The 24,840-nt window shown below is 39.6% G+C and overlaps 3 protein-coding genes across 7 annotated transcripts in view; 1 reads left to right on the forward strand and 2 right to left on the reverse strand.

Annotated features, from left to right (window-relative positions):
* Positions 1-102: 102 nt before the first annotated feature.
* LOC112561254 (double-stranded RNA-binding protein Staufen homolog) lies at positions 103-14,469 on the forward strand. 2 transcript variants are annotated; one of them, XM_025233617.1, is made up of 16 exons: positions 103-262; positions 1,779-1,876; positions 2,235-2,480; positions 2,834-3,006; positions 3,381-3,591; positions 4,058-4,202; positions 4,717-4,913; positions 5,500-5,570; positions 5,765-5,989; positions 6,370-6,516; positions 6,895-7,047; positions 7,809-7,869; positions 8,105-8,209; positions 8,761-8,876; positions 10,083-10,261; positions 11,123-14,469. In XM_025233617.1, the coding sequence occupies exons 2-16, from the start codon at positions 1,789-1,791 to the stop codon at positions 11,199-11,201; spliced, it is 2,196 nt and encodes a 731-aa protein (XP_025089402.1). In that variant the 5' UTR covers positions 103-262; positions 1,779-1,788; the 3' UTR covers positions 11,202-14,469. The 2 variants fall into 2 exon arrangements, with proteins under 2 accessions (XP_025089402.1, XP_025089401.1); XM_025233616.1 differs by having other exon boundaries at positions 10,083-10,248.
* Positions 14,470-15,631: 1,162 nt separating this feature from the next.
* Positions 15,632-18,315, reverse strand: LOC112561256 (fatty acid-binding protein homolog 6-like). Of its 4 annotated transcripts, none has more exons than XM_025233619.1 (5): positions 18,159-18,315; positions 17,657-17,785; positions 17,023-17,204; positions 16,231-16,344; positions 15,632-15,969 (listed from the first exon to the last, which is right to left on the reverse strand). In XM_025233619.1, the coding sequence occupies exons 2-5, from the start codon at positions 17,727-17,729 to the stop codon at positions 15,904-15,906; spliced, it is 435 nt and encodes a 144-aa protein (XP_025089404.1). In that variant the 5' UTR covers positions 17,730-17,785; positions 18,159-18,315; the 3' UTR covers positions 15,632-15,903. The 4 variants fall into 4 exon arrangements, with proteins under 4 accessions (XP_025089404.1, XP_025089406.1, XP_025089405.1 ...); XM_025233621.1 differs by having other exon boundaries at positions 17,657-17,765; positions 18,159-18,312; XM_025233620.1 differs by having other exon boundaries at positions 18,083-18,224.
* A 2,171-nt stretch (positions 18,316-20,486) lies between these two features.
* The window catches only part of LOC112561485 (hemocyanin G-type, units Oda to Odg-like), a 24,860-nt gene continuing 20,506 nt past the window's right edge, over positions 20,487-24,840 (reverse strand). The window contains exons 25-30 of the mRNA XM_025234011.1: positions 24,426-24,699; positions 24,028-24,122; positions 23,450-23,751; positions 21,704-22,586; positions 21,182-21,444; positions 20,487-20,925 (exon numbers count right to left, since the gene is read on the reverse strand). Coding sequence (XP_025089796.1) covers positions 21,202-21,444; positions 21,704-22,586; positions 23,450-23,751; positions 24,028-24,122; positions 24,426-24,699 — 1,797 coding nt within the window. The 3' untranslated portion in view covers positions 20,487-20,925; positions 21,182-21,201. The remainder of the gene's footprint in view (positions 20,926-21,181; positions 21,445-21,703; positions 22,587-23,449; positions 23,752-24,027; positions 24,123-24,425; positions 24,700-24,840) is intronic.

Below are 24,840 nucleotides of genomic sequence, written 5' to 3' on the forward strand. Positions count from 1 at the left end.
TGAAAGTAAAAACCATTAACAGTTATTAGCAATTATTAAATTGTAAAATTGCTAAAAAATCAGTAATTGATGTTGTGCATACTACTAAAGTAAATCACGTTTAAACGAGAGTTTATCAGTTCGGGTGCTGACTAACATGGCCGCTTGTTAGTCTGTAATTTTCTTTACTGTTTGCCACTGTTTTAGTCTCTCTTTCATCCTGTTACAACTCTGCATCGCTGTGCCCAGGACTAAGCGACTTTCATAAATTGGGTAGAAAAAGGTAATTGTCTTTTATTTAATGATTTGTACGAGTCGTCGTGTACTTTCACACCGTACGTAACAGTTATAACAGCAGCCGAATATAATGTTTTTCTTTGAGTTTGTCGTCGGTAATATGTTCAGCTGAGTGCAGCAGTCAGTAATAGGGTTGTAATCATGGAACATTTTATGGAGAAGGCTGCTTAAAAGATATAGCTTAGCTTTAAATGAGCGCTAGTGGCATGCTTGCGTTTTTCTTTTTGTGGTGAAGCACTATTATTGGAGACTAAGAGAGTTGTGAATCATATAGACTTTACTACGATGTGCTAACACTTACAATTGTAATTTCATTAGCAACTCTACCTCTGACCTACAAGACCATTAAAAACTACGCAGGACAAGTCTTTTTTTTTCCATCATGCCCATCCCTGTCCCACATTTCCAAGAGGTTCTTACATGTTTAACTTAGAAATGAGGATTCTACCGCTTGTTAAACATCTAGTGCCCTCACAAAAGCCACCAAAATCAGACAGGGCAGCAAAATTGTACAACTGAGAGTTACCACACAGAGATGATAAAGATGATCACAGGACCAAAGGATAGAAATGAAAAGCTGCATTTGCATTGTAAACAGAACTGGTTTCAATATATATAACATACCTAAGGAGAATGGAGGTAGACCTAATTTTTCCAACAGCTACCGACTGCTGTTGCTGTTTGCTTTTCATGATTGGTAGCGGCTGATACAAGCTAAGGACTGTAAAACATTGACACTGCCACAGAGACATAATTTGCAAACATCAAAAGAAGAAAACCTTTGGTCAAGAGTGCCATTGTTAACGGTAACATATTCAGGCATTGTTTCTCAAAACAACACAGCCAAGCAGGGCTCGTCCAGCACTAGGACATAACAGAGCATCATTGATAAGGTCACATAACAGATAACTTGACAGTGTTGAAAAGACTGTGTATTTAGACACATATTTTTCAAATGAGAAAAGCTCAGTCCCATGCTGACTAATTAACATTAACAATAATTTTTGTAATAATTGCTACTTCATGCAATATGAATTTTTGATATGGATATACTCAACATAAAAGTATATAGCGAAAAAAATTACATTCTTTGTTTGTAAATCTGTGGATGAAAGTTTCTTAACAGTACATAATGAAGACCTTGCTATCTAAAATCATTGCTAAAAGCTTTACATTCCTTGCAAAGTGGCTTTTAACTGCCATTTAAATTGTATTCTATTTTTTTTAAATGTTAGCTTTATCAGTTATTAAACTTGAACTAAATATGACACCTTATATAATGTATGGCCATATTTAGTTCAAGTTTAATAAGTTTAAGCTGATCTACAATTTAGATTGCTTTTGACTTTATGGATAGCAGTTTTGAATTTAAAGAAGGCAAAGCTCTAAGCTGTTTATGGTGGAAGGAGATCATAAGATCATATAGACATCGATATTCTTATCTAGAACCCAGTGCCTTGCTAAATTTGAGTAAAAATTTGAGGTGTTTTTTTTTTTTTTAGTATTTTCAGCATGTCTCAGATAGTGAATCAACCAGGTCAGAACCAGGGTACATCTTTTCAAGGAATCTTAACTACTAGCACTGGAGGCCCACCACCCTGTAAGTTACAGTTGCCAGGTGCTGTTCAGATTTCTAGCTGATCACTTTGGTTGAAACAAACATCTGAACTTTTGATATATGAAGTCTTTGCTTGTTCTGCTTATAAACATTTTTTCCATTTATAAACATTTGACTTCTTGCATTTGCATCTGTATTGTTGTATTTCTTAAATATTCTTTAATAGGATATGCAGATAAATCTTAATTTTTGTTTGTCTTGCCAGATATGTCAACAATAGGCAGTGTTATAGTTTTTCACATTCCCTGTTTTAATAAGAGTTAGCCACCTAACATGGAATCCTCTTGTTTTAAAGTGTTAGTTTGTAATTGAGTTCTTGTTTTTTGGATTTACTGGACAGTGAGATTCCCTGGAAAGACTGCCGTTCTTGCAACAAAAGTATCTCAGTATAGTCAGCTCTCTGCCATGCAGCAGTCACAGCATCTTACCCCTCACAGCAACCCCAGCATGGCTGCATCTACTTTGATAGGGAGTGGGGGAGTTATTTATGGGTCTTCAATGAGCACAGAGAAAGCAGGAACAGCTTCAGTCCACTCCACACAGCAGGCAGCGGGGGAAATGCAGAATGGAACCACTGCTGGGGGAGGTAATAACTTTAGATTTGATGGTACATTCACTATCTCGATTTTAATCAACAAATGTATGGGAGCATTGCCATTTAAATGATTGGTATGTGACATTATGAGGATCTTTATGTCTGTCATTCAACCTCATTTTAGACTTTTTTTTTTTTGTTCATGCTCTTCCTGGATAATTATGTGAAATTTACTTTTAACGTTCATACTCTAAATGTAAAGAAATCTCATTTTTAGTCTCTGATTTCTCTTTGTCCCATCTTTCCTCCAGTTTCAAAAAGACTTGTGGTTAAGAATTGTTTGTTTGCAACTGTTTGCTCAATTATAATACAGTATGAATTGCAGCATTTCTTCTATGTTTTAGTGACCACAGGAAAGGCTGGGGGAGCAGGAGTGGCCCCGTCTAAGGGACAGAATCAGGCTGCTCCTGTCTGCCAGCCCTTAGGGAAGGTTGGGGAAGGAGCAGACAAAAACGTGGCAAACACAAAAGAGAAGACGCCCATGTGTCTTATCAACGAACTCGCACGTTACAACAAGGTGTGTTTGGTAATTAAGAAATGAAACTTAATACCTTGAAAAGTTTAATCTTTATACAAGATTCGGGGTTTCATATTTAGCCACCAAATACACCCATATTTTTGACTCACTGTGGTGTTGATATGAAATCTAAAGAGTTAATGTTTTGAAATAAGCTAGTAAAACTGTCAAAAATTTGATTTTCTTCGAAATAAGTTGGCCGTTGAGATTAAAAATATCGACCCACATCAGGTTTTACTAAATGCTTCAACCCAAAACAGCATATTGTGTCATCTTTCAGTAGTGTGGATTTAAAACAAAGATCATAAACTCATAAAGATGAGCATATTGCAGAAGTAATTGTACAACAAGCAGTGGATGATAATTGTTGGCAGGTAGCTCACCAGTACACTCTAGTTGATGAACAGGGCCCAGCCCACAAAAAGATCTTCTATGTCAAATTGAAGCTGGGTGAGGAAGAGTATTCAGCCTTTGGGGAGAGCATCAAAAAAGCCCAGCATGCAGCAGCAGCCAATGCACTAGAAACCACCAAGTTTCCCCACCCAGTGCCCAAAGCTCCTAGATACCAGATTGATGCAAATGACTGTAAGCATTTTTTATATGTTCTGTATGCATGCATACAGAGTTCACACCTTTGATCATATATACCCCTTCTCCCTACCTCCCTCCCCCCTCTTTTTTTTTTGCCTAGTTCAGAAATTCTACCTTTTTTTTTTTTTTTTTTTGCACATTGCCCTCATATCTGTATTAGATTTGCTTATTTGATGCTACTAGTTTACAATAATGGATTGGAAATCTGTATATAAATCAGTTATTTTAAATACTAGAGTTTCTAAAGTGAGATAAGTGAAGCATTTATTTCTAGTCATAGTAATAGTGGAAAATTGCTTTATAATGGCTTTGAGTATCTGTACTGTTTCTTCAGTGAAATTTGTAACTTGCTGTTCCATTTTCAGTCCATATTCTTGAGATTTATGATTTTGAAATATCTTCCTCATCCATCCATAAACTTAGATATAATATAGGTATGTCATTATGTCTGTACATGCAGCCAGTAACATAACACCTACTGTAGAACTCAATGCCCTGGCCATGAAGCGTGGCGAGCCAGCAGTATACAAACTGATAGAAACTCGTAGCCAGCAGCAGATGTATCCACAACAAAACATGGACTATCGTGGCTTATACAATCAGAGGTATGTTACTAGAACAAGTTTTTGTGGATAGAACATTTCAGGAGGGAGCTAGGGTTGAATGTTAGAGATTTTATTTTTTGTGGTTGGATTAAGTTTAGTTTCCTTTTCAAGATGTTAGATTTTTTATTCTGAAAGCTTTGATAGATTTCAAAGAGAAAGAATAAGAAGAAAATGAAGAGGAAATCAATAAAGAAGTAATGTTCATAGCTGTTTGAGGAATGGAGTCATTGCATTTCTTTTAAGCATAACTGTTTTTTCCTCAGATTTTTTTACCCTTCTTTGAAAAGGTTTACATCATTTCACTAAGTAAATGCTTAGCGGACATTACACAAGCAGATATTCACAAGAGACCCTATGCTTCACTGGGGGGTGAATAGGAACATGAAGAAGATATTCACAAGAAGACTCAATTGGCAAATTAGAACCTTTTCCTTTTATCACAGCATGCCAAGATCTTGTCATCTGTCCAGTTCATTTCCTAGGTACTTAATGTCAGTGTGTTTGGTTCTTGCAGATACCACTATGGTCGTCCTCCAAGACCTTTTTATGTCCTACTAAAAGTTGGGCTGCGTGAATTTATAGGAGATGGTCCCACACGGCAAGCTGCACGACACAGTGCGGCATCAAAGGCCCTTTCTGTTCTGAAAAACTTACCAATGCCCAGAGAAAACAAAGTCAAAATAGAAGCAGAAGAATGTGCTGATGGAGAAGGTTGGTTGATTTTATTTTTGCATATGATTTTGCTCATAGGATTTTTTCCAAGATTTCATTTTGCTGTGTTTACTTTCTTAGCCTTTGGACATTTAAATTTAAGTAGGTGAGTGTGTGCACATATTAACTTATAAATACAAACATAATGGCATCTGAGTGTTTAATGCTTTTGAACTTTCCCGTTTATTTTGATAAGTGATTTTTAAATTACTAGGCAGATAGATCAATGGGTACTTAGTTTTTTAGGTTTGTTGCTGGGTCAGTTAACTGTAGGATTGTGGATTTACCAACTTAGTATTTTTTATATTATTCTTATGGTGCTCAAAACTTTCAGTTTCATTTTACACACTTTTTTATTAGACAGATATGTATGACTGTTTACAACCATTAATAAGAAAATGATCACATAGGCTGGTCCTAAAGAAAATTAATTGATGTCACTGTGTCCAATGTGTAGTTTTTTTGTTTGAAAGAAACGTTCCTGATGTGGCTATAATTTTTTGATTCTTGTGAAAATTTGAATACTGAAGCTTCTGAAGAGTCCTTGTGGAATTCAGTTTAGGATTTGTTTTTTATTTTCATCCAGATGCAATGAAGTCTGAAATCAGTTTAGTGCATGAAATAGCTTTGAAAAGGAATCTTGCTGTCAACTTTGAGGTGAGAACATTGCATATTTTTTTTTTTGTAATTCTTTGTTTACCATAAAGTAATCTGACATTCTTCACTTAAAATCAAATATATTAACTTATAATGTTGGCTTATCACATAATAACAAATACCATAATACTCCATACACTTCATGTTACCAACCATTCCAGCCAATGATTTTAGTGAGAAATGTTTATTTACAGGTGATACGGGAGTCAGGTCCTCCACATATGAAGACTTTTGTGACAGTTTGTCAGGTGGGAGAGTTTGTCACAGAGGCTGAAGGCAATTCTAAAAAGGTGTCAAAGAAACGAGCTGCAGAACTGATGTTAGATGATCTCAGAAAATTGCCTCCCTTGCCATCTTCCACCTTAAAACCCAAGCTGAAACAGCCCAACAACAAGAAGAAGAATAGAAATATTATTAAAGTATGCTTTTTTTTCATAATAACTGTTCATGATTGACCAGTAAACTTACAATGCGATCACTGAGTAATAACCTTTACATGAATTTACATATTTACTCATGACTGCACAGCAGGAGTAAGGGTTAAAAAATGTTTGGCAAATGCCAAAAAAGTGTAAAAGATCTAGCTAAACTTCCCATACTCTTGAGTAGAATTGTTATCTATATGATATTATTCATCAGCCATAACCAAAGCTGCCCACTTCAAAATATGAAAACAGCACAAAACCTTGAAAAGAGAAACAACTAATGTCTGGTTTTTGGCAGTAGTAAGGAGGGTGCATGTGTGTAATCTCATAAATGACTTTGCACTTTTATTTGTGTCTTTGTATTTGTAAAATAGGTCCAGAAAGCAGACCCTAGCTATGGTGTAGGCATAAATCCCATAAGTCGACTCATTCAGATCATGCAGGCACAAAAGAAAAAAGAACCAATTTACACCTTGTTAGCAGAAAAAGGACTTCCACGCAAACGAGAATTTGTTGTACAGGTGAGTGTACAAGCTAAACACAAACATAGTAAATTTCCTTATGTGATTGTAACAAAGATATGATTTGTTCTTGTTTCATCACTCTGACGCTCTCTTCTAGTAGGCAGTTTTTTGTTTTGTTTTGATTTTTTTCAGTGTTTACTGCATTTTGCACTAAATTGTAGGAGTGCATGAGATGAAATTAATGTGCACAATCATAAGATAAATTGCATCACTTGTGACTAAACATTATTTTCAGAAATGTGATGTTGTAATACTGATATATTTAATTAGAAGGATTCAAATAAAATGTGTAAGAAATGCAAGAAATTTCCAGAAAATTACTGAAAAGTGTCAGCAGAAGTGAAGCGGTTTGTTAAGAGCAGGAGTTTTGTGCAGGTGCAAGTGGAAGAGCATGTTACAACTGGGGCTGGGCCTAATAAAAAGCTGGCCAAGCGCAACGCTGCTGAGAGTATGCTGCAGCTTCTGGGCTTCAGCCGTCCTTCCCCTCAGCCCATTAAATCTGCTATAAAAAGTTCACAGTCAACTGAGGTTTGTTTTCATATGTTCTGAAAGATGACTCCCTTTACTTTTTTCCCCCTCATTGTGGGAGAGTTATCCCATGACTCTTTAGTAGGGAGGAGATGTATACCTCACTTGTCTTGACCAGCTTTTTTTATGAGGGTGAGCTAAAGCAGCTTAAGAAAACAAAAAACATGCTATGTTGACAGTTTATGAAAATACGGTGGCAGAGCTTTAAAATGCTAAGACATTGTCGCCTTACGAATGCCATTATGGTAGCCAGTTAGCTTCAAGCAGACCCAGCCAGGATCCTATGTTGGTTTCAAATTGGTTAATTCTGCAGATCACGTATGTGATTGGGAGATGAAAGATTGCAGTACTGCCCACTTCTGTATACCTCTCTCATGTTTGCTCATGTTGTCAAAATTTTGAGCCACATGTAATGTACCTTAAGACGAGTAAAATAAACAGCAAAATACAAAAGTGAAGCAAGTAACCCTGTAGTACTTACAGGATCAGACAAATGGCATTGATTGCATAATACACACACACCCTGTGTCACTCTTTGCTTTATTTATAAGAAGATGCACATACATTGTCATACAGAATTTCATGCATACCTCGACAGTTGAAAGAAGGTTATTCCCTAGGCTGTAAGCACTTCAGACCTACCTAGTGGCTAGGAAAAGATTCTTATAGGTGAAGAGACAATGTTATCTCATTTATTTTTGTTATTTCATCTCAAAGGTCTCAAAGAAAATTTATCTTTAAAATTTTATTCTCATTTACAGCCTGGTTCATCTGACAAGAAAGTGACATTTGTAGATGGCAGCAAACCATATGGTAATGGAGGTAAGCTGTAATATGTATCTGTGCTCTATCTTGTTACTTTTAGTAATGCAGCCCTTACACTTCCATTGTGCTGAATTAAACATTGCATACCCACATCATTTATGCTTACAGTGCCTTGATTGTATTCAAGGGTAACTTGACTTGGACATGAAAATAGCACAGAATACGGGTTTTATCCCTTTGCGAAAATAGTTAAGACCTGAAGTAATTTACAAATATTTTGCATGTCTATTAGTCGAGACAACAGGCACCAGCATATGTCAGATGGCGCCTGGGTTGCTGCGTATAAACCAGATTACAGGCCTTGTCTCAGCTTCTTCACCTGCCCTCTCCTTCCCAGGTAGGCTTCTCCATCCTGACTTGCATAAATATGACACATAAAAATGTTTGCTGTTGTGTCCAATAAGTGAAAACCTTTTAAGATTTAAATTTTTATTTCTTTGACAGACTCTACATAACTTCTTTAAAATATGTTTGTTTCTTTTGTAATAGATAATATGATTACATATTTTTTCACTACATAAATTGGTTATTACATAGCCTTATTGGGGAAAATTGAAATGAACCAGCACATATCATGCTCATACATGTACTACTCATTGTTTTCAGTTGGCATTTTGATGAAGTTTTTTTGTGTTTTGGTTTGGGTTGCTTAAAAATTTTTTTTATAAAATAAGTGGGTGCAGAAGTCATGCTGAATTAGATGTCATCCTATTTTGCATTTTCTTGACTTTTTCTTAGATGTGATTATGCTGTTCTGTAAGAATCTTACTCTTGTCATTGTTTAAGAGGCTTATAAATGATCAACCCATTCAGAAACTGATATTTATGTTATGTGCACATGCATTCATCCACGCATCATGGGTAATATGGATTATGACATGCTATCAGGTCAGGCGGAGAGCAAGACATCGGTTCTGCCTGGTTCAGGTCCTCGAGCAGAACAACAGCTGAATGAAATAGCTTCCCGCTTGGGCATATCTATCAAATTTGATGAGTTCTCCAAGGTTTGAGCAGTCTCACTTTTAACAAGATGTTTTAAGATGCATGCACAAATACATGTGTGTTATATTGCACAGTGAGCATGATATTGAACCAGAAAGGGCTAGATAGAAACCTGTTTAATGTACAGTGGAACCTCGGTTAACGAACTTAATCCGTTCTGGAAAGTTGTTCGTTATCCGAAATGTTCGTTATCCGAAGCAATTTTTTCCATAAGAAATAAAGGAAATAGATTTAATTGGTTCCCAGCCCCTGTTGACTCGCTAATATTTGAAAGTTACAGGCTATAAATGTATTTGTTTTAATGAGAACAGTTATAATGCAATATAAATGGAGTTAAATAAACATAAAAACATTAACGAAAGCATTTAAACATCAGAAAACTTGCCGTTTTGACGGCGCGGGTGGAAGCAGGTGTGGGGAGGAAGGGGTGGAATGACTGCTTTGATTCCCCCTCCGTGAGCACACGTGACATTATAAAATCGGGGGTGACTTCCCTTTTCTGTAGCTTTGAGGTTAAAGGAAAAAACTTGTCCAGTGTCTGTTCCTTCTGCCTTTTTGTAAAACTCTTCGGTAATACGACATCACATATCCGACAGACTCATGCCACCTTCATACTTTGAAATCATTTCCTTTTTCAATTCATTTGTTGGCCGCTTCCTTGTCATTACCTCACTACTATTAATTGCTCTTAATCTTCTTTGGAGCCATTATTGAGGATTATCTTATTAAAATAAAGCACAACAATCACTAAATAAGAAGGATGCTCACAGATAAGGAACGACCGATCGTAACTGTGTCTCGAGCGCGAATGATGACATGCTGGTCGGTCACGTGTGGTTAACGTGGCTGTTCGTTATCCGAAATTTTGTTCGCTATCCGAGACAAACTTTTAACGAAATTTTTGTTCGTTAACCGAAATATTCGCTATCCGAGGCGTTCGCTAACCGAGGTTCCACTGTATCTGTACTTAGTATTTTTGTTTTCTTACTTTTTTTTAACCTACATTGTAAAGAATAATGGATAAGATATCATTTAACTATTTTTTTTTTCTGGTACATTATGAAAGTTGTATAAATTTTGTTCACTGTTGATAATTTTTAACCAGAATCTGTGTCCTGTTGATTAGAGAATCATAGAGAGACATAAAATCGCATTAGCTTTGATAAAAATCATACACTTTAAAAAAGTACTGTTTGACATCATTGCAGATTAATAATTCTGAACATCTTACCTGCGTCACACTGTCAACTGCCCCTCCCCAAATGCATCATGGGACAGGACCCACTGTGGAGGCTTCCCGAGATGCCGCAGCTCTAGCAGCCATTCACACTCTCTTAAATGCCTCTGTTACTCTCAACAGTGAAGCTTTGCAGGGCAGTGGAGATGTGTAAATTCCTCTTTCTTGTATTGTGTTTGTCGAGTACTTGAAATCATCATCTTGCTTGCATAATTTTGGGGGATGGGTGATATGTTTGCATGTTGTTCTGTGCTGATATATATATAAGTGTTCATGTGTTTGAAAAAAGGGGATTTTGTGGTAATTTATAAGCATAGACAAGGAGGTCAAAAAAAGTAATTGGCATCAAGCTGATGGTTATTGGAATAGATGTTCTTAACGGCCTCATAAATGGTCTGAAATTTATGGTCATTTTATGTAGAGAAGTTTTTGTCAAATCCTATCTCAGTTATGTAGGTTTATCTTTCTGCATTTAGTCTGTGGGAGACAGCAGTATGCTCAGTGCTCAACTGTTGTGCCAAAGCCTGTATGAAACACATATAGGCAAGGTCTCAAGTAATGGAAGAGATGGGGAAATTATTATTGGCGTGGATAAATGATAAAACAGATAGCCATAAACAAACCCATCTTTTTGACATCTTTTGCTGTACTATAAAAATACAATAAACACTACAAGATGGTTATTGGTGGGTGCTGGAATATAAAATATGATAGTTATTGGGGGGTGCCAGACCAATCAAATACATTTATATTATATCTTATGGGTAAAAGTAAGCGTGGCACTCGAACAGCCTTCCAGAATGGATTGTGGTCAAGTATGCAAGTACCACTTTATTTGTGATGCATTATGTATAAGAGGAAGAAAACAATGTATGTGCATGCATGTGTGACAAAGGAGAGAAAGTGCATGCACACAAACTTGAAAGGCTTATGATTTAAAAGTGTTCTTACTCTTTTGATTTTGAAGACTTTTTTTTTTTAACCTAGCTGCTTTGTCTCTTTCTGTGACAGACCAGGGATTAAAACAGAACCTGCATCCATTTCCACCTCCCTGCCCCATCGACTTACAAGTGCTGGAGACAAACTGTGAACACCTTGTTGTGGCGTCATGCTTGGAGTGTCACTAATGGATGAATGGTGGCAGTGGCCTGTTGTGACTTTTCACTCCCTCCCTTCGTCCATGAAAGACACATTGCTGTCAAAGTTTACTGGTGGTCAGATTGAACACTGATCAGGTCTCAGCATTCAGATCTGAACACCTGGGTGATCAGATGTAAACGCCCAACAATTTTCAATGGTGTTTAGATGTGAACATCCTTCTTAATTTTTTTTTTTTTTTTGGGGGGGGGGGTTATGTTTGTGAATTCACACTTTTGATTTAAACTATTTAAAAAAAATTGTGACTTTGCATGCAAAACAGTTGTTAGTAGCTTTAGCAAATGCTTGGAGCTGAGATAAAGAGTTTGGTAGGTGAAAGAGAAAGGTTCAAGCATTATAAATTCATTTGTTAGTTCACTCATTGCTAACAGATGTTGATACTTTCTGGTAACTAGCAATCAAGATATTGCGAGTCGTACATGGTCTTTCTGAAGTCCAGCTTAACTTGTGTTTTGGCAGACTTAAGTCATTCTAAAGCCTTTACTTTTGCATCCTTGGAAAGACAGCATCATAAACTGGATGATCATGTCAGCTGCTTCCTAGACTGATTTTTACTCACCTTGATTGTCTTTTGAGGTTCCATCTCTTTAGATTTCTGCTGAGCAAAGAACAAAAGCATAGAACTACAGAGAGTTTCATTGCCTGGACCCTTTGAACACATTCAGAAGCACACAAGAACAAAGCATTTAGGGATGCCAGTGTTTCAGTGTGTTTTAAATGGCACATACAGTGGTCCGTCAGCACTCAAATTGCTCTGTGCTCAAACATTTTGAGATCTGTGGGCTTAGGATTGCATGCTAGAGATGATTATTATTTATATGTTTATACTTCTTCAGTGCAGAGTGTGCTTTGAACTCAGACTGAGAGTTCAGTGCACTTATCTCGTGTAGTTTTATTTAGGGCCTTTTAATTGCCCAGAGGTTGTTCCAAGTTGTTTGTGATACCATCAGAAAAAGTAAAACAAAACAAAAAAATCACACAAAATACTGTTTGAACACATATAACAGACTGTTGTGCTGTGCTTGTCTTGTGCTATGTCCATAAGCTTTTACCTTTGCTTTAAGGTGGCAGGCATGAACATCTGTACATTTTGTTTATACATATTTAGGAATAATCCACATTTGACAAATTCAAATTTCTGGTGATAGATCTAGGTCAGCAAAAAATGATGCACTAATGAAGGGTAAGCAGTAAAATCGGAGGACAATTCATGGCTTCACAGCAGGTTAGTGACAAGTTGCATCCAGTAATCTCTGCTGCATGTGGAGTCACTTGATATACAAGGAACTATTCATCAGCTTACTGCATTGTAGCCGGTTATGAAGGCTGCTCTGTGTATAGAGGAGTTCTTTTGAGGTCTGATTATCAATATTTTTCAATAACCTTACATCTTATGGTTTTAAGATATGCTCAGTATGTCAAAAAATGATTTGGAAGTGACTTAAGGACCATTGCAGCTGTTTACTGTTAATACTCTTGGGGGAAAAAATGGTCTTCTTTTAGTATGTTTGGCTTGTCATCTTCAAGTTGGGCTTGATTGTTGTTGTGGCTTAGGAGAGAACTTGATCATTATCTGCTTTGTCTGAAGTTTTTTTTATTTAGTTTTGTTTTTGGGGGAAATGAGTGATAGATTCTACACATTGGAAAAGAAGAAGTCTGTTATTAAGATGAACAATTCCAGAAAAAAATTTGGTCCAGGGTCTGAAATTATGATGAAAGTCAACAGGTGAAAGAATTTTTAATGACTTTATGGAATTTACAAATATAGTAGATGTTAAGACAACATAGATTATTGATGCATACATTGTCATCTAGCCCATCACAAGCTAGCTGTGTAATGTATCTGGCAGCGACAGCAGGGCAGCGATGCCTGCTGGACACCGAAAAAATTACTTACAACTAAAAGCACTGTTTGGCAAAGATTTTTTTTTTCAAAGAGTGCATGTTGACATCTGCTAGTTTCAGTCGTTCTTATTAATACATTTTCTTAGTGTAAGTGATTTTCTTGCTCAGTTTCCAGACATTTTACTTAAATTAAGATGGCTTTGAGATTTAACATCTGGTAGAACAAAGAAAATGCTGATGAAATTGTGCCATGTGTGTGTGTGATAAAAAAAAAAAACATTTTTACCAAATGAATTTCAGCTGGTAGATGTAGATGCAAGTCAGCATTAGATGAGGAAAAAAAGGAAGCTGTCCATTTTGGCATTATTTAAATTTCAGATTAAAAAGGCATTTTACAATCATGTTTGTTTTGATTCTATCACTTGTGTAGACATTGTTAGTCTTCCCATGTGCCCTACACTGCCTGTCTTCTTGTGGTGTACTTGTAGAAGTCTCATAGGTTGTAAGCAGTGTCATTTCATGTCAAGCTGTATTCATATAATGAAGGATAGATGTGTGACTGCAGATTCAGCAAAGGTGCCAGTTTCTATTGTCATCAGCTGAGATAGACAATGGGAGATCAATGCTGCATTGACAACATGGCTTTTTCATCTTGAAAAGTGGTTACAGAATTAGGTGTTCTTTAAATATAAATACACAGCTACGATCACTAAAGCACTAGTTTGATTTATTAAACAATTTGGGTGACAAAAGCAAAGTTTAAAATCTTAAAATATTCTTAAAATCTAAAAAGATTTAAAATCTTTAAATCCATAATGTGAAATGTGTAGTGTTTTACTTTAAATGGAGTTGAAAATGAACATACCAAAAGATGGCAATGGTCCGTCTTCATTTTGAAATTTTTGTAGTATATTGATTTCAAAGATATGAACAAAAATTTGTCTGAGAAGTGCAATAAAATAGCCCAAGGCAGGGGAATGATGTCTGGTTATTTTTTACATATCCTTATTTAAACAGTATTTGTAAACTTCCAAAATTTTGATATTATTACGAAAATAAACCTCCCCATTCAAATGGTGAGAATGATGACAAGCACATGCGTGATGTCTAGTCCAGATCTTTATTTTCTATCCATTTACTGTGCTAAGTCAGAGACCACTCCAGACTACCTATGAAAAGGGTTGCAACCATGAGTGAATCATTCTTGTACATATCTCGTTCCAGTCTGAAGTACTTCAGCCTACGTGAGATGTGAATTGATTTTAGGGCACACATGTAATCAATGTCCACATGCTGATAGATATTGTGTAAAGTTAACAAAATGTTTTGAAAATAATAAACCCATTTTTAAAAGAGCCTCAAGTCCATTTTAATGTGCCGTGAGCAGTTGCAGAAATCTTGTTCAATCTCTGGGTTTGAATCTCATCTCAGGCACACTTTTTTTTTTTTTTTTGCTGGCTGCTTTGCCGGGAAGTAGCCTTAGTTACTGGCTCAGCGTATAACACCAATTCCCCCGACCCCCATAAGTTTTTTGTTCCTTCAAGGTATCTCATAATGGTGTGGACTTAAATTCAATCTAAATAGGAACGTGCATGCTGTTTGGCTCAAATGTCTTAACCATCATTATACTCACAACAGACTGGTCCCCTACAACTCTTCCGCACTTGACTGCAACATTTTATGTTGGTTGGTCAAGTTGAAGTGATATTTTCAGCAGTTGTACAGCATGCCTTTTTTTAATTGCCTCATGTTGGTGTTTCTTTTATTCCCTCCAGATTCTTCATATATGAAACATACTTTTATTTCCCTTGAATTGATGTTTCCCGAAATGCATGAAATAAAAGAGTGATATGCATTTCTTTTCTTTGTTCGCTTTACAGACCAGTCCATACTGTGTATTTTATCACAATTCTTGCCACTCTGCACGGCAAGTGTTTAGATCGAGCTGTTTCACCACGAACTTGTCTTATCACGTGATATGCAAATGAAGTCGTAACCCTCATGTAGTCATAGTTCGAGTTTTAGGCTACCTTATCTAGACAATATATCACTTATATCCTCTGCCTGTTACAATCAGCCAGTCCTGCCAGTTGTGATCAGCATTTTAAAGCTTGCACTGTTTATCTTCGTTGGGTTTTTTGGACCATTTCTAACTCGTATTCGCATGTAATAGTTTTTTCTAGTTCTAGGCATTTCTTTGGGTTATTAAATTTATTTGATAGCGGGGTTTGAGTTTTTAACATCATCTAGAAGTTCCATGACCTGACATTCCTAATGAATATTGATAGTTAGATCTCTATTGAATGTGGTAGTGGTTGAGGAGGAGGAAGAAGAAAGGTCAGAAATCTGAACTAGTGGCTTAGGAACCAGGGGGGCTGCAACCGCTCGAAAAAGAATACTGAGGAGGCAAGAATGTCCCTCCAAAGCCGAACATCTTCCTACGTCACTGAAGACGAGACCCATTTTCTCTTCGCCAGGCATCCTCACAAGCAGAAAACCACCACACGGGCACCCACGGAACTTGGAACGTCTAAACTGCTCTTTATTTGTCTGTAATTAAGGCATCTCCGGCTGGTGGTCTCATCCCTTGAAAATCATTGAGGACATCTCCCAGGAAGCCAAACCAGAGAACCACATAACCCACAGCTTAGCAGCCATCACCGCTGTATGCAGATTGTGTCCCATGGTTGTCTGAAGTCTCGTCAAAAGGTTTCATTCGTAACTATACAGACAACCTTTGCATCTACCAGCCTAGAACGGTAGACGTGTATTTGGGGAGTGACGTCACGTCACACTGGTTGATACCGCACGAAGTAGCGGCGAGCAGTGACGTCCTTGCCTTCAGCAACAAACGTCTGCCCACACACGAAAGAACGCACGCATTAGCTCCTATATCATCAATACGTCACTCGATCGTTTATGCCGCTATCAAGTGACGTAATGCCGGCGAAAATCTGCACCCGTTGCACTGTACACTACCAAAAATAACGACAGAATTTCTGGAAACTGCAATGCCATTTGGAGAGAAATGTGGGAGTAATTGGAAACAAATGTTAAAACATTTTGTTGTTGTTGCTGTTAAATCATACATCCCACTTGGAGAAAGGAGAACTAACCGTCAATAATCGTCCGTCACTGAGCACTTCTCGCGTGACTGTCGTGTCGATCTCTCCCTCGGTCATCGCCTTCTGACGATACACCAGCTTGTTGCCCTCTATGGTCAGAACAGACTGTACGGGATAAACGCGTGAGCTCATAAGTATTATATCAGGCACGACTTAGGTGTGACATGAGTACAGTATTGGGTGGGACATGAGAACGATGTTCAGCTCGACGTATGTTTGTCGTGAGTACAAAATTATATATTACGGCGTACGTGAGACATGCCTAAAATATTAGACAACGTAGGTGTGACATGAGTACAAAATTATGTTACTTGAGTGTGACATGGGTACAACATGTAGCGCAATGTAGGTGTGATACAAGAACAAAACTATAGGCACTACGTAGCTGTGACTGAGTTAGACTAGGTGTGACATGGGTATTATTTTTGGCTTGACGCAGATGTCACGTAAGTAAAACTTGCTGTCACGTTAATTCGGACTAAATGAGACATGAGTACGATATAGGGTGTGATATGGATACGATATTAAGGTTGACGTAGGTAATAAGAGCACAAAAGTATGTGTGACATGAGTACGAGTTCAGTATGTGTCATGAATTCAAAATTAAATGTGACGTAATGAGTGTGATTTTAGGCTCGATGTAGATGTGACGTAAGTAGGTGTACGACTGTGACGTGCGCACAACACGACTACGGCAAGAACGTGACACAAACATACGAGTACGACACGACGGCGATAGCGATGTGACCGAATGACTGATGTACACATGCGCGTTGAACCAACCTTGACTCGCCTCCCGTCCATTGTGGTCTCCTCAAACTCCTGGCCCACGACCGGGTGAGACTCGCGCGACCGGAACGTTGAGGTGTGCTTGATGTGCCATTGCTCCTGGTTGTCTTCCTCAACACTTATCTCCTCGTAGCTCGTGATGTTAAGCGCCGCTTTTCTTAGCAAGATGTTCACACCTGGGACCACACAGACACATAATAGGTAGGTCGCGGAGACAGAGATGGACACGCACCCATTTATTTCAATAACGTCCAGCAATGAATTCAACAGAAGAAAGCACAGTACGTGCACACTTGTCGTACACACAGTTGATGCACATCTAGTGATGAAAGTCAAATAGTACATACACTATATATATATATCTCTCTTGGTAAAAGTCTCACGGGGCATGCAGACTTTCATGTTCATGGTAATTACAACTGTCTTCCACCACAAGATCTTGGTGGTGCGTATGTGTCACCTGTCTATCGGTTAATAATGATAACAACGTGACGCAACATTGACATCGATGTGACTTCGGCGATAACAGAAAAAGAACAACATAAGAAACCTGGCAATTAGTAGTAACACTATTGCTATCGCTGGTGGTGTTTGTGGTGTTGGTGTTGCTGATGCCGTTATAGTTTACCTGCTGCAGCCATGTACTCATCCCAGTTCTCATTCTTCTCCAGTTTCCAGTACCCCACCAGTTCTAGCGCCATGGTTGCTGAACTCAGTCTGCCCCTATCTGAGGTCACCTGGGAGTACACAGCAACCCCTGTTCAAAGAAATGTCCCCCAACCTTTTTTATTTTACACCATTCAATGGACAGAATACTGAGTTCTAAAGTTGTATCGAAATCTCTTAGTTCCCTTGTGCTAGATGATTGAAGCAAAATAATTAAGGAATTAGGTCGGTGCAAATCAACCTAGCAAAGTTTTCCACATGTCACAAGGGTAATGCGATATCCGTGGACTTTGCCACGAGTGGTGTCGAAAACTGCAACGTGTTTGTAAAGCGATAAGGTATGACCTGCAGGGATCTGAGTCAATAAGGTTGAAGTAAATTTCCTTACCTTAATATTAGCTTTTGTGCGTGCGAACAACGGTAAACAACAATCCTGACTTTTCCAAACATAGAATTTTTGTTACCTTGAGTATCTACAGCAGAAAGCGCAGAAGAAAGTCTCTGTCCGTTATGACTTGTAGCAGAATGACGCACGAAGCATGTGAGGTAACGTAAAGGCTTCCGTAGAAAGCGCTCGAAAGGTCACATGACTAGCATGTGATCATCTTGGATTCAAGGCGGATGGTAGGTGGTGTTTGTCTCAAATGACAAGGTATCGCAGGGACTGCATCTCTCTTCAGAAACACTTCATCCTGCAGCCAGTGCGGCAAAGTTGGTTCTGAGAAAACATTTTACAATTATATTAAGGCCAAGGGGGAAGCTTATCAATCACCTCATAACACAGAAATGGATTTAAAGGAAAGATCTAATCAGAAATTTCAGTGGGGTAGGAAGATGTTCTGCAATGGAAGTAGGGGGGGGGGATATGGGGGGAAATGTCATGCTGACATTCTTTTTTGAGTGAAGGTGGGGCGGCTTCGATCCACCGTGTCCCCCTGCTCCCTACTCCACTGAATTTACGAAAAAAAAAAAAAGGAATGCATATGTAGCACTACTATAGGATACAGAGATATCATTGTCTAAACAAATTGAGTACTACTTTTTTTCTCTCTCTTTCTTTTTTTTTTTTTTTGGCTCACATAGCGCGGTTGTTGTGGAATTTCAAAACATTACGCTCTCTCTGAATGATTTAACGAAACAGATGAGGTAGATGAGAAATGTTTTCTGCAGAGGCTAAAACCTGCCAGAAAAAAAAACGTTGTGACAACACATCGTCAGTTGTGAAAACACATCGCCAGGCCAGAAACTCAATCTCTAGGTCAGTCATAAATATACACAAACCGTGTGACCCCATTCCGTCATTTAAGGGATCTCACATATAGTTTTTAAGGGCCAAACATGTCAAAGAAAATTATGTCATCTCTCTCTCTTTCGTATGCGTGTTGTAGAGTAGAGCAATGTTACATATTTGAAGCTGTTATTATTCTCAGCGATATCTTTTATCGAATAACTTTTGATTAGAGGGTGCCCATTGTCAGACACGATTTATAGGTAAACCATCAGTTCGCAACCTGACCTTTTCGACCCTTGACCCCGATTTCGTGGTGCAGATAACGATGTTAGGTCCCAGTTGTAGGTCAGTTGCACAACACTCTTCTAATTTTAAACTTTCTCAGTCTAAATCTAAGTCGATAATCAGTTTTACTGAAACACAGTACACTACACAAATTTTGAACTTTTAAAACTAAAATCGTTTTAACTAAAACTGCTGTGACAGACTTTCGAACTCGTTAGCATATTTTTTGGATGGGCTTTTAAAACACATCTAAATGCATTTGAGCGAGTTTCGAAAAAAAGTTTGTAAATTTGCTTCTTTAGAAAAGATTTTAGTTTTAGAATCCTGTTGTGCAACGTCTACAGGTCATGTGGTAATGCAACAGTAGTTCTACAGATTTAAATGTCTAAGAAGAGGAAAAAAATAATAAAGTGGTTTTTTTTTAGCTCAAGCGTGACAACCTAGTTGTACGATCAGGAGGTCGTAAAGAGTTTCTTCCCTTCTATTAAAAAAAAAGAGTTATCTGATGATGATGATGGTGGTGGGGTCTTTTAACGCGCAAAATCCGTATCATCTGCCAAACTTTCTTTCAGTGGAAGAAATGATAGGTGGTCAAGGTGGCATAAATGGGCCTAGTCTAAAAGGTTGAGTACAAAAAAAAAAAAAAAAAAATCAAAGTTACAGATTACAGGCCCTTACAATATTGTCAACAAGTTTGGGAGAACAAAGAATGGACACAATCGTTTGCCATGCCCTTTTCAAAGGAAAAAGAAATGAAACAGAGCAGTGCCAGAAGTACAGGACCATTAACTTGATCCGACACCAAAGCAAGAGCAGATCGCCTCAATTCCATTGCTGAGGAGTTGTTAGTGGATGAATAATGATGATGAATGAACAGCTTTTAATGAGACGAGGGAAGACATATTTTAGGGGGTTTTTTTGGTTTGTTTGTTTGTTTGGGTATTTTTTGTTGTTGTTTGTTTGTTTGCTTGTGTGTTTTTGTTTTGTTTTGTTCTGTTTTGTTTTGTTTTTTGTCTCAGTTAAAATGAAACCTGGTTCTTGTCACGTGACTAAATTTTGATGGCCGCCTAGTTTTTGTGTGGCGCATTGGTTGAAATGGGCGTCACCGCTGGCTCCGTGCTACCAAGTTTGTTCCCAAGATTTAGTTTGTTGTTGGACGAAAGAGTAAATGTTAGGATGCATGCGTAAGCGATGGCAAGCGCGATTGCCTTCACACACACACACACATTCACACACACCTATACGATGTGCTCCCAATACACAAAAAACAGGTGAATTGCATTTGAAATATTTTATTTAAGCAAAGCAAGATATAGTCTGTCTGGCTGCATTGGACAGCACTACATACAAACATCACATAAGCCTTTAATGCACTGAGCAAGCTGCTTGTTGTTGTTGTTTTTGTTTGTTTTGTTTGTTTGTTTTTTTTTGTTGCTGTTGCTGTTGTTCTTGAGAGCAGATTTACAGCGACCGGTTCATCAGTCCTCAAAGATACACGCAGCAGGAATGATATTTTTTGTCAGCACTAAAACTTTCAGGGAAAGAATTTTATCAGAGTTATCAGGATGCGAGGACAAAAATGTCCACACTCAAAATATTGTTACAAGAGGAACAAAAAACAAAATAATAAGTGTACATTTTACTATGTGACGTCACTAAGAATCAGCCAATGACAGGTGAGAGGTGCCATACTGTGAAAAGCTGTCTGGATTTGTCTGGAACATAAAAAGGTAGACCATTGAGAGTTAGGATAGGGCTAAAGCAGATGATGACGTACCTATCCAAAACAAGATAAAGTGTGTGTGTGTGTTTTCCTCACCATTAATGGCATCTCTCTTTTTCTCTCTCTCTTTCTATCGTACATGTGTATTATCTTGAACTTTCTCACCCCCTACCTTTTCTCTCTCCCTCTCACACGAACACACACGCATGCACGCACGCATTGCTGTATAAGTACTGTTCATTGCTGACCTGATCTCCTGGCGCATGTTCTACTCCTCGTCCACGGTGATCTGAATGCGCTTGCCTTCCTTGCACGACTCCTCGTTGTCGAGCGTGAAGTAATAATCGCCGGGCTGCAGCGCATTATTTATGTTGTAGTCATAGACGTTGGCGTCGCCGGGTGGGATGGAACACTTTTGTAAGGTGGTGTAGCTACCCAATTCGCGCACGCGGCCCTGGACACTTTCTCCTCCGCCCACGAAGCGGATCTGAGTTCCACGGCGAACGATCACCTGTAGACACACAACTGCGATATCAGTATTCCAGATGACCGCAATACTTGATTTGACACTTTGTGTGATTCGGTAAATCAATTTAGAACAGAAAAAAATAATAATTAGCTTTGTGAGTGTGTATGTGTGTGTTTGTGTGAGAGAGAGGCATTCAGATGAGGCTAATCGTCTATTTGATTAATACTTAGTTCACTCCTTCAAACACAAGACACAAGCCTTGACAATGGCACCAGAGACAACTGCACAGCTGCACTCCTACCTTAGGCGGTATGCTGACGGCGGTTTCCAACGGCACGACGAGTACATCGTAGTCGGCGTTGGCGGGGCGGACGACGACAAGCGGAGAGGGGAGGCTGGCGTCGACAGAGCTGCCGTCGTAGCCTGTCAGCGTGACGGTGATGTTGATGGGTGAGTAGGGGCTCACACTCAGCTCGGTGACGGCGTGGGTGATGTCGTACTTGTACACGCGCTCGTAAGCCCACGGCAGCTCTTTGGGGCCACCCAAGATGTAGAAAGAGCCCTCGTCCTGCGTAGATTTTCCAGAAGCTCCCACCTCCACGTGAGCGGTGGCACTGGTTCTGAACCCGGACAGGACCAAGCCGGCGAAGACGCGGTCCTTAGCCCGCAAGTTTTTGATGAGAGTGTCGATCTCCTCAACGCTGTGGCCGTTAAGATTCAGGTTATCAAACTCGTAATGGAACTTGGCCGCGTCGAAGATCTGTATGGGTTTGGAGTTGGCGCGGGTGATGGGGTTCGGGTTCAGTTCGTAGGAGAAAGGCTCCAATGGGCGGAAAAGACTGCGCGCCGCGCAGCGCGCTACATTGAAGGGACGGTGGCGAAGCTTCTGCAGCGTCTGCCAGATCTTCCAGATGCGGTCGATGCTGGAGTGGTGGATCATGAAGTAGGGGTCAAAGGCCGAGTAGTCCAGCGTGGCCATGGAGTAGGTGCCAGTACCTCCCACCAGCGCGTGTAAGGTGTTGTGCAGCATTTCCAGCTGCACCTCGAAGTCACAGTAGGTATCTTCCTCAAGGGTCTCCAGGGTCTGATCGAACAGGTAGTCCTGGCTACCGTGCTGTGTGCGGTTGAACAACAGCTGTTGGACGTCACGTGTCACCTGCTGACTGGCGGACTTGATAAGGTATCTGAGCAAAGGAGATCAAAATACTTTATGCACAAACTAACCACAAAATGGACCAAGTAGTCTATACAGAACGGTAGATAGTGTTACTTGCTGGCAATACCTCCTATAGCTCTGCGTCGGCATAAAGACAATTAAAGAAACATATTCTATTTTTTATTGCTCTTCTTGTTGTTATGATTATGATTATGACTATGATTATAAAAATTAATTTTCTCGGATGACAAAGTAACGCAAATGATGATGTGTAGTCAGACCATCCAGGTTGTCAAGGTGGCTGATTGAACTTAGCTGTTCAAGAATTACTTAGCGGAGAAATTCCATAAATTTCTCACGTGGGCAGAATTTTGATGACACAGGATAGTGAGAGAGCATGAAAATTGCTTGCGTGTTGAACGTGTTAATCATATGGTTGCTGTTGAGGTGTATTTGATACCATTTGTGTTTTTGTTCATAATTCCTGACGCAATGTTTTAAATAATCTACGTTGTGAATCCTTTCATGTGGATTTTGTCGATTTCTTTCCTTCCCCGCGAGGGTGTGGAAACAAGATAAAGAAACTTGTCTGGGGCATGAGGGATGAGCCCATACGGCTTGCCACAACAGCCTTCTGAGAGTGGTGGTAAACAGGTTACGGTGCCATTACGATGGCAGTGCAGGCATACTTTTGATAGACGTGAGCTGAAGGTTACACAATATTTACACCGATGACCCCCCAGCAGGTATTCTTACCTGCTACTTTCTCTGTCAACTAGTCTTACTCACTATAACAGTGTTGAACAAATAAACGAACGGCGGGAAGAACACAAGGTAAACGAACACACCACAACACGCAGAGCAAGCTAAGAAGCCACATCGGTTTCTCACCCAGAGAAGGGGTTGTCTTTGGTATCAGCAAGGAGCGAGGGCAGGTTCTTGGCAGGGCGGGTCCAGTCCCAGTAGGGCACACCCACCAGGGCACCCTGATCCTTCAGCGCCATCTCGAACTGCACGGTCAGCAGGCGGTGCCAGTGTGGGAAGACAGGCATGCCGTGCGTGCAGCAGGCGTAGCGGTTGGTGGCGTTCTCCGGACAATTGTTGGGGTAGCCGTGGAAGCCGGCGATGGTCTCGAAGCTGTTGGGGCCGTTGTCGTTTTGCAGCTTGTACAGCGCGTTCTTCAGATTGCTGACCTGGTTTACGAAACAGACAGCAGTGGTGACACACTAAACGGAACTGCCTGGGTCTCTACAGCTGTTTAGGAAGTGTCAATACACCAGATGGAAAGTGTTTATACAATGTGCTACTCGTCCCAGCATGCATTGTGGGATCTTGGTCCTTTACAGGGGAGTTCGCTGACGAGATGGAAGTCAATTGAAGAGATCCATAAGTTTTTTCTCTCTGTGATGTCTTTCTTTTCTGTATAAAATGAGTTAGACGCAGTGTCTATACAGAGAAGCAGGACATACCTGCTCGAGGCTAAGGGCAGAAATCTCGTAACGGACGAGGTCGTCGCTTGGCGAGGGTTGAGGCTCCTCACTAGACGCGGCATGAGCCCCGCGACCTAAGACGTCATGAGAGACATATTAAGTAAATAATTAGCACAAATTAGTAAGTGTCAGTAACGACATGTCAGAGATCTTCAGGTGCCCCACGCCACTAAACGCCAGATGCTTCATGCCACTGAACGTTACACACAACACTTGCATAAGTTGGGTTTTTTTCCCAGGATTTAGTATAGCAGACACTAATGGTCAAACGAAAGACAAAACATGGTTAATTTCTCCAGCTTTTAAGAGTATAATTACTTTTTAAGGTTACAGAACAGGATGTTTGTTATGCACGCACGGACAAACACACTACTTACGTCTGCCTGGCACAAAACTGACTGACGGCGGCTCCAGCAGAGACGAGCTCAGTTCCGAGCCATTGACGGCCCTGATGTGAACATCGAAGTGGTACTCGGAGTCGGGTCGGAGGTGCAGCTGCTTGAAGACGGCCGTGACGTCATATTTGAAGAGTCGGTCGAACTTCCAGTGCATTTCCAGAGGCCCTCCCAGTACGGCAAACGTGCCGGCAAAGATGCAGTGATTCTCCTTGTCGCACAGTTCAAACGTGACGTCAGCGCTAGCCCCGAAGCCCTGTTCACGTCAGGAAATAGCATCAATGGCGTGTCTTTTGAAGACCTGTGGCAATGTTTGCCAACAAAGGGGTCTGTTGGGTGAGCAGTAAGATATCTTATCTGCGAAGGTGCATGAGAAGGATTTTTTCTTGAAGGATGT

This window comes from Pomacea canaliculata, linkage group LG4, assembly GCF_003073045.1.
Source record: "Pomacea canaliculata isolate SZHN2017 linkage group LG4, ASM307304v1, whole genome shotgun sequence".
NCBI lineage: Eukaryota > Metazoa > Mollusca > Gastropoda > Architaenioglossa > Ampullariidae > Pomacea > Pomacea canaliculata.

What these genes read in the sequence shown, in the direction of transcription:
- LOC112561254 (XM_025233616.1), top strand. Translation starts at nt 1,789, where the DNA reads ATGTCTCAGATAGTGAATCAACCAGGTCAGAACCAGGGTACATCTTTT. An exon ending in TGGAACCACTGCTGGGGGAG is followed by an intron (nt 2,481 to 2,833) that starts GTAATAACTTTA and finishes TCTATGTTTTAG; the next exon opens with TGACCACAGGAAAGGCTGGG. An exon ending in AAAGTTCACAGTCAACTGAG is followed by an intron (nt 7,048 to 7,808) that starts GTTTGTTTTCAT and finishes TCTCATTTACAG; the next exon opens with CCTGGTTCATCTGACAAGAA.
- LOC112561256 (XM_025233619.1), bottom strand. Translation starts at nt 17,729, where the DNA reads ATGGCGCTAGAACTGGTGGGGTACTGGAAACTGGAGAAGAATGAGAAC. An exon ending in TGAGTACATGGCTGCAGCAG is followed by an intron (nt 17,205 to 17,656) that starts GTAAACTATAAC and finishes GTGTGGTCCCAG; the next exon opens with GTGTGAACATCTTGCTAAGA. An exon ending in GTGACGGACGATTATTGACG is followed by an intron (nt 15,970 to 16,230) that starts GTTAGTTCTCCT and finishes GTGTGTGGGCAG; the next exon opens with ACGTTTGTTGCTGAAGGCAA.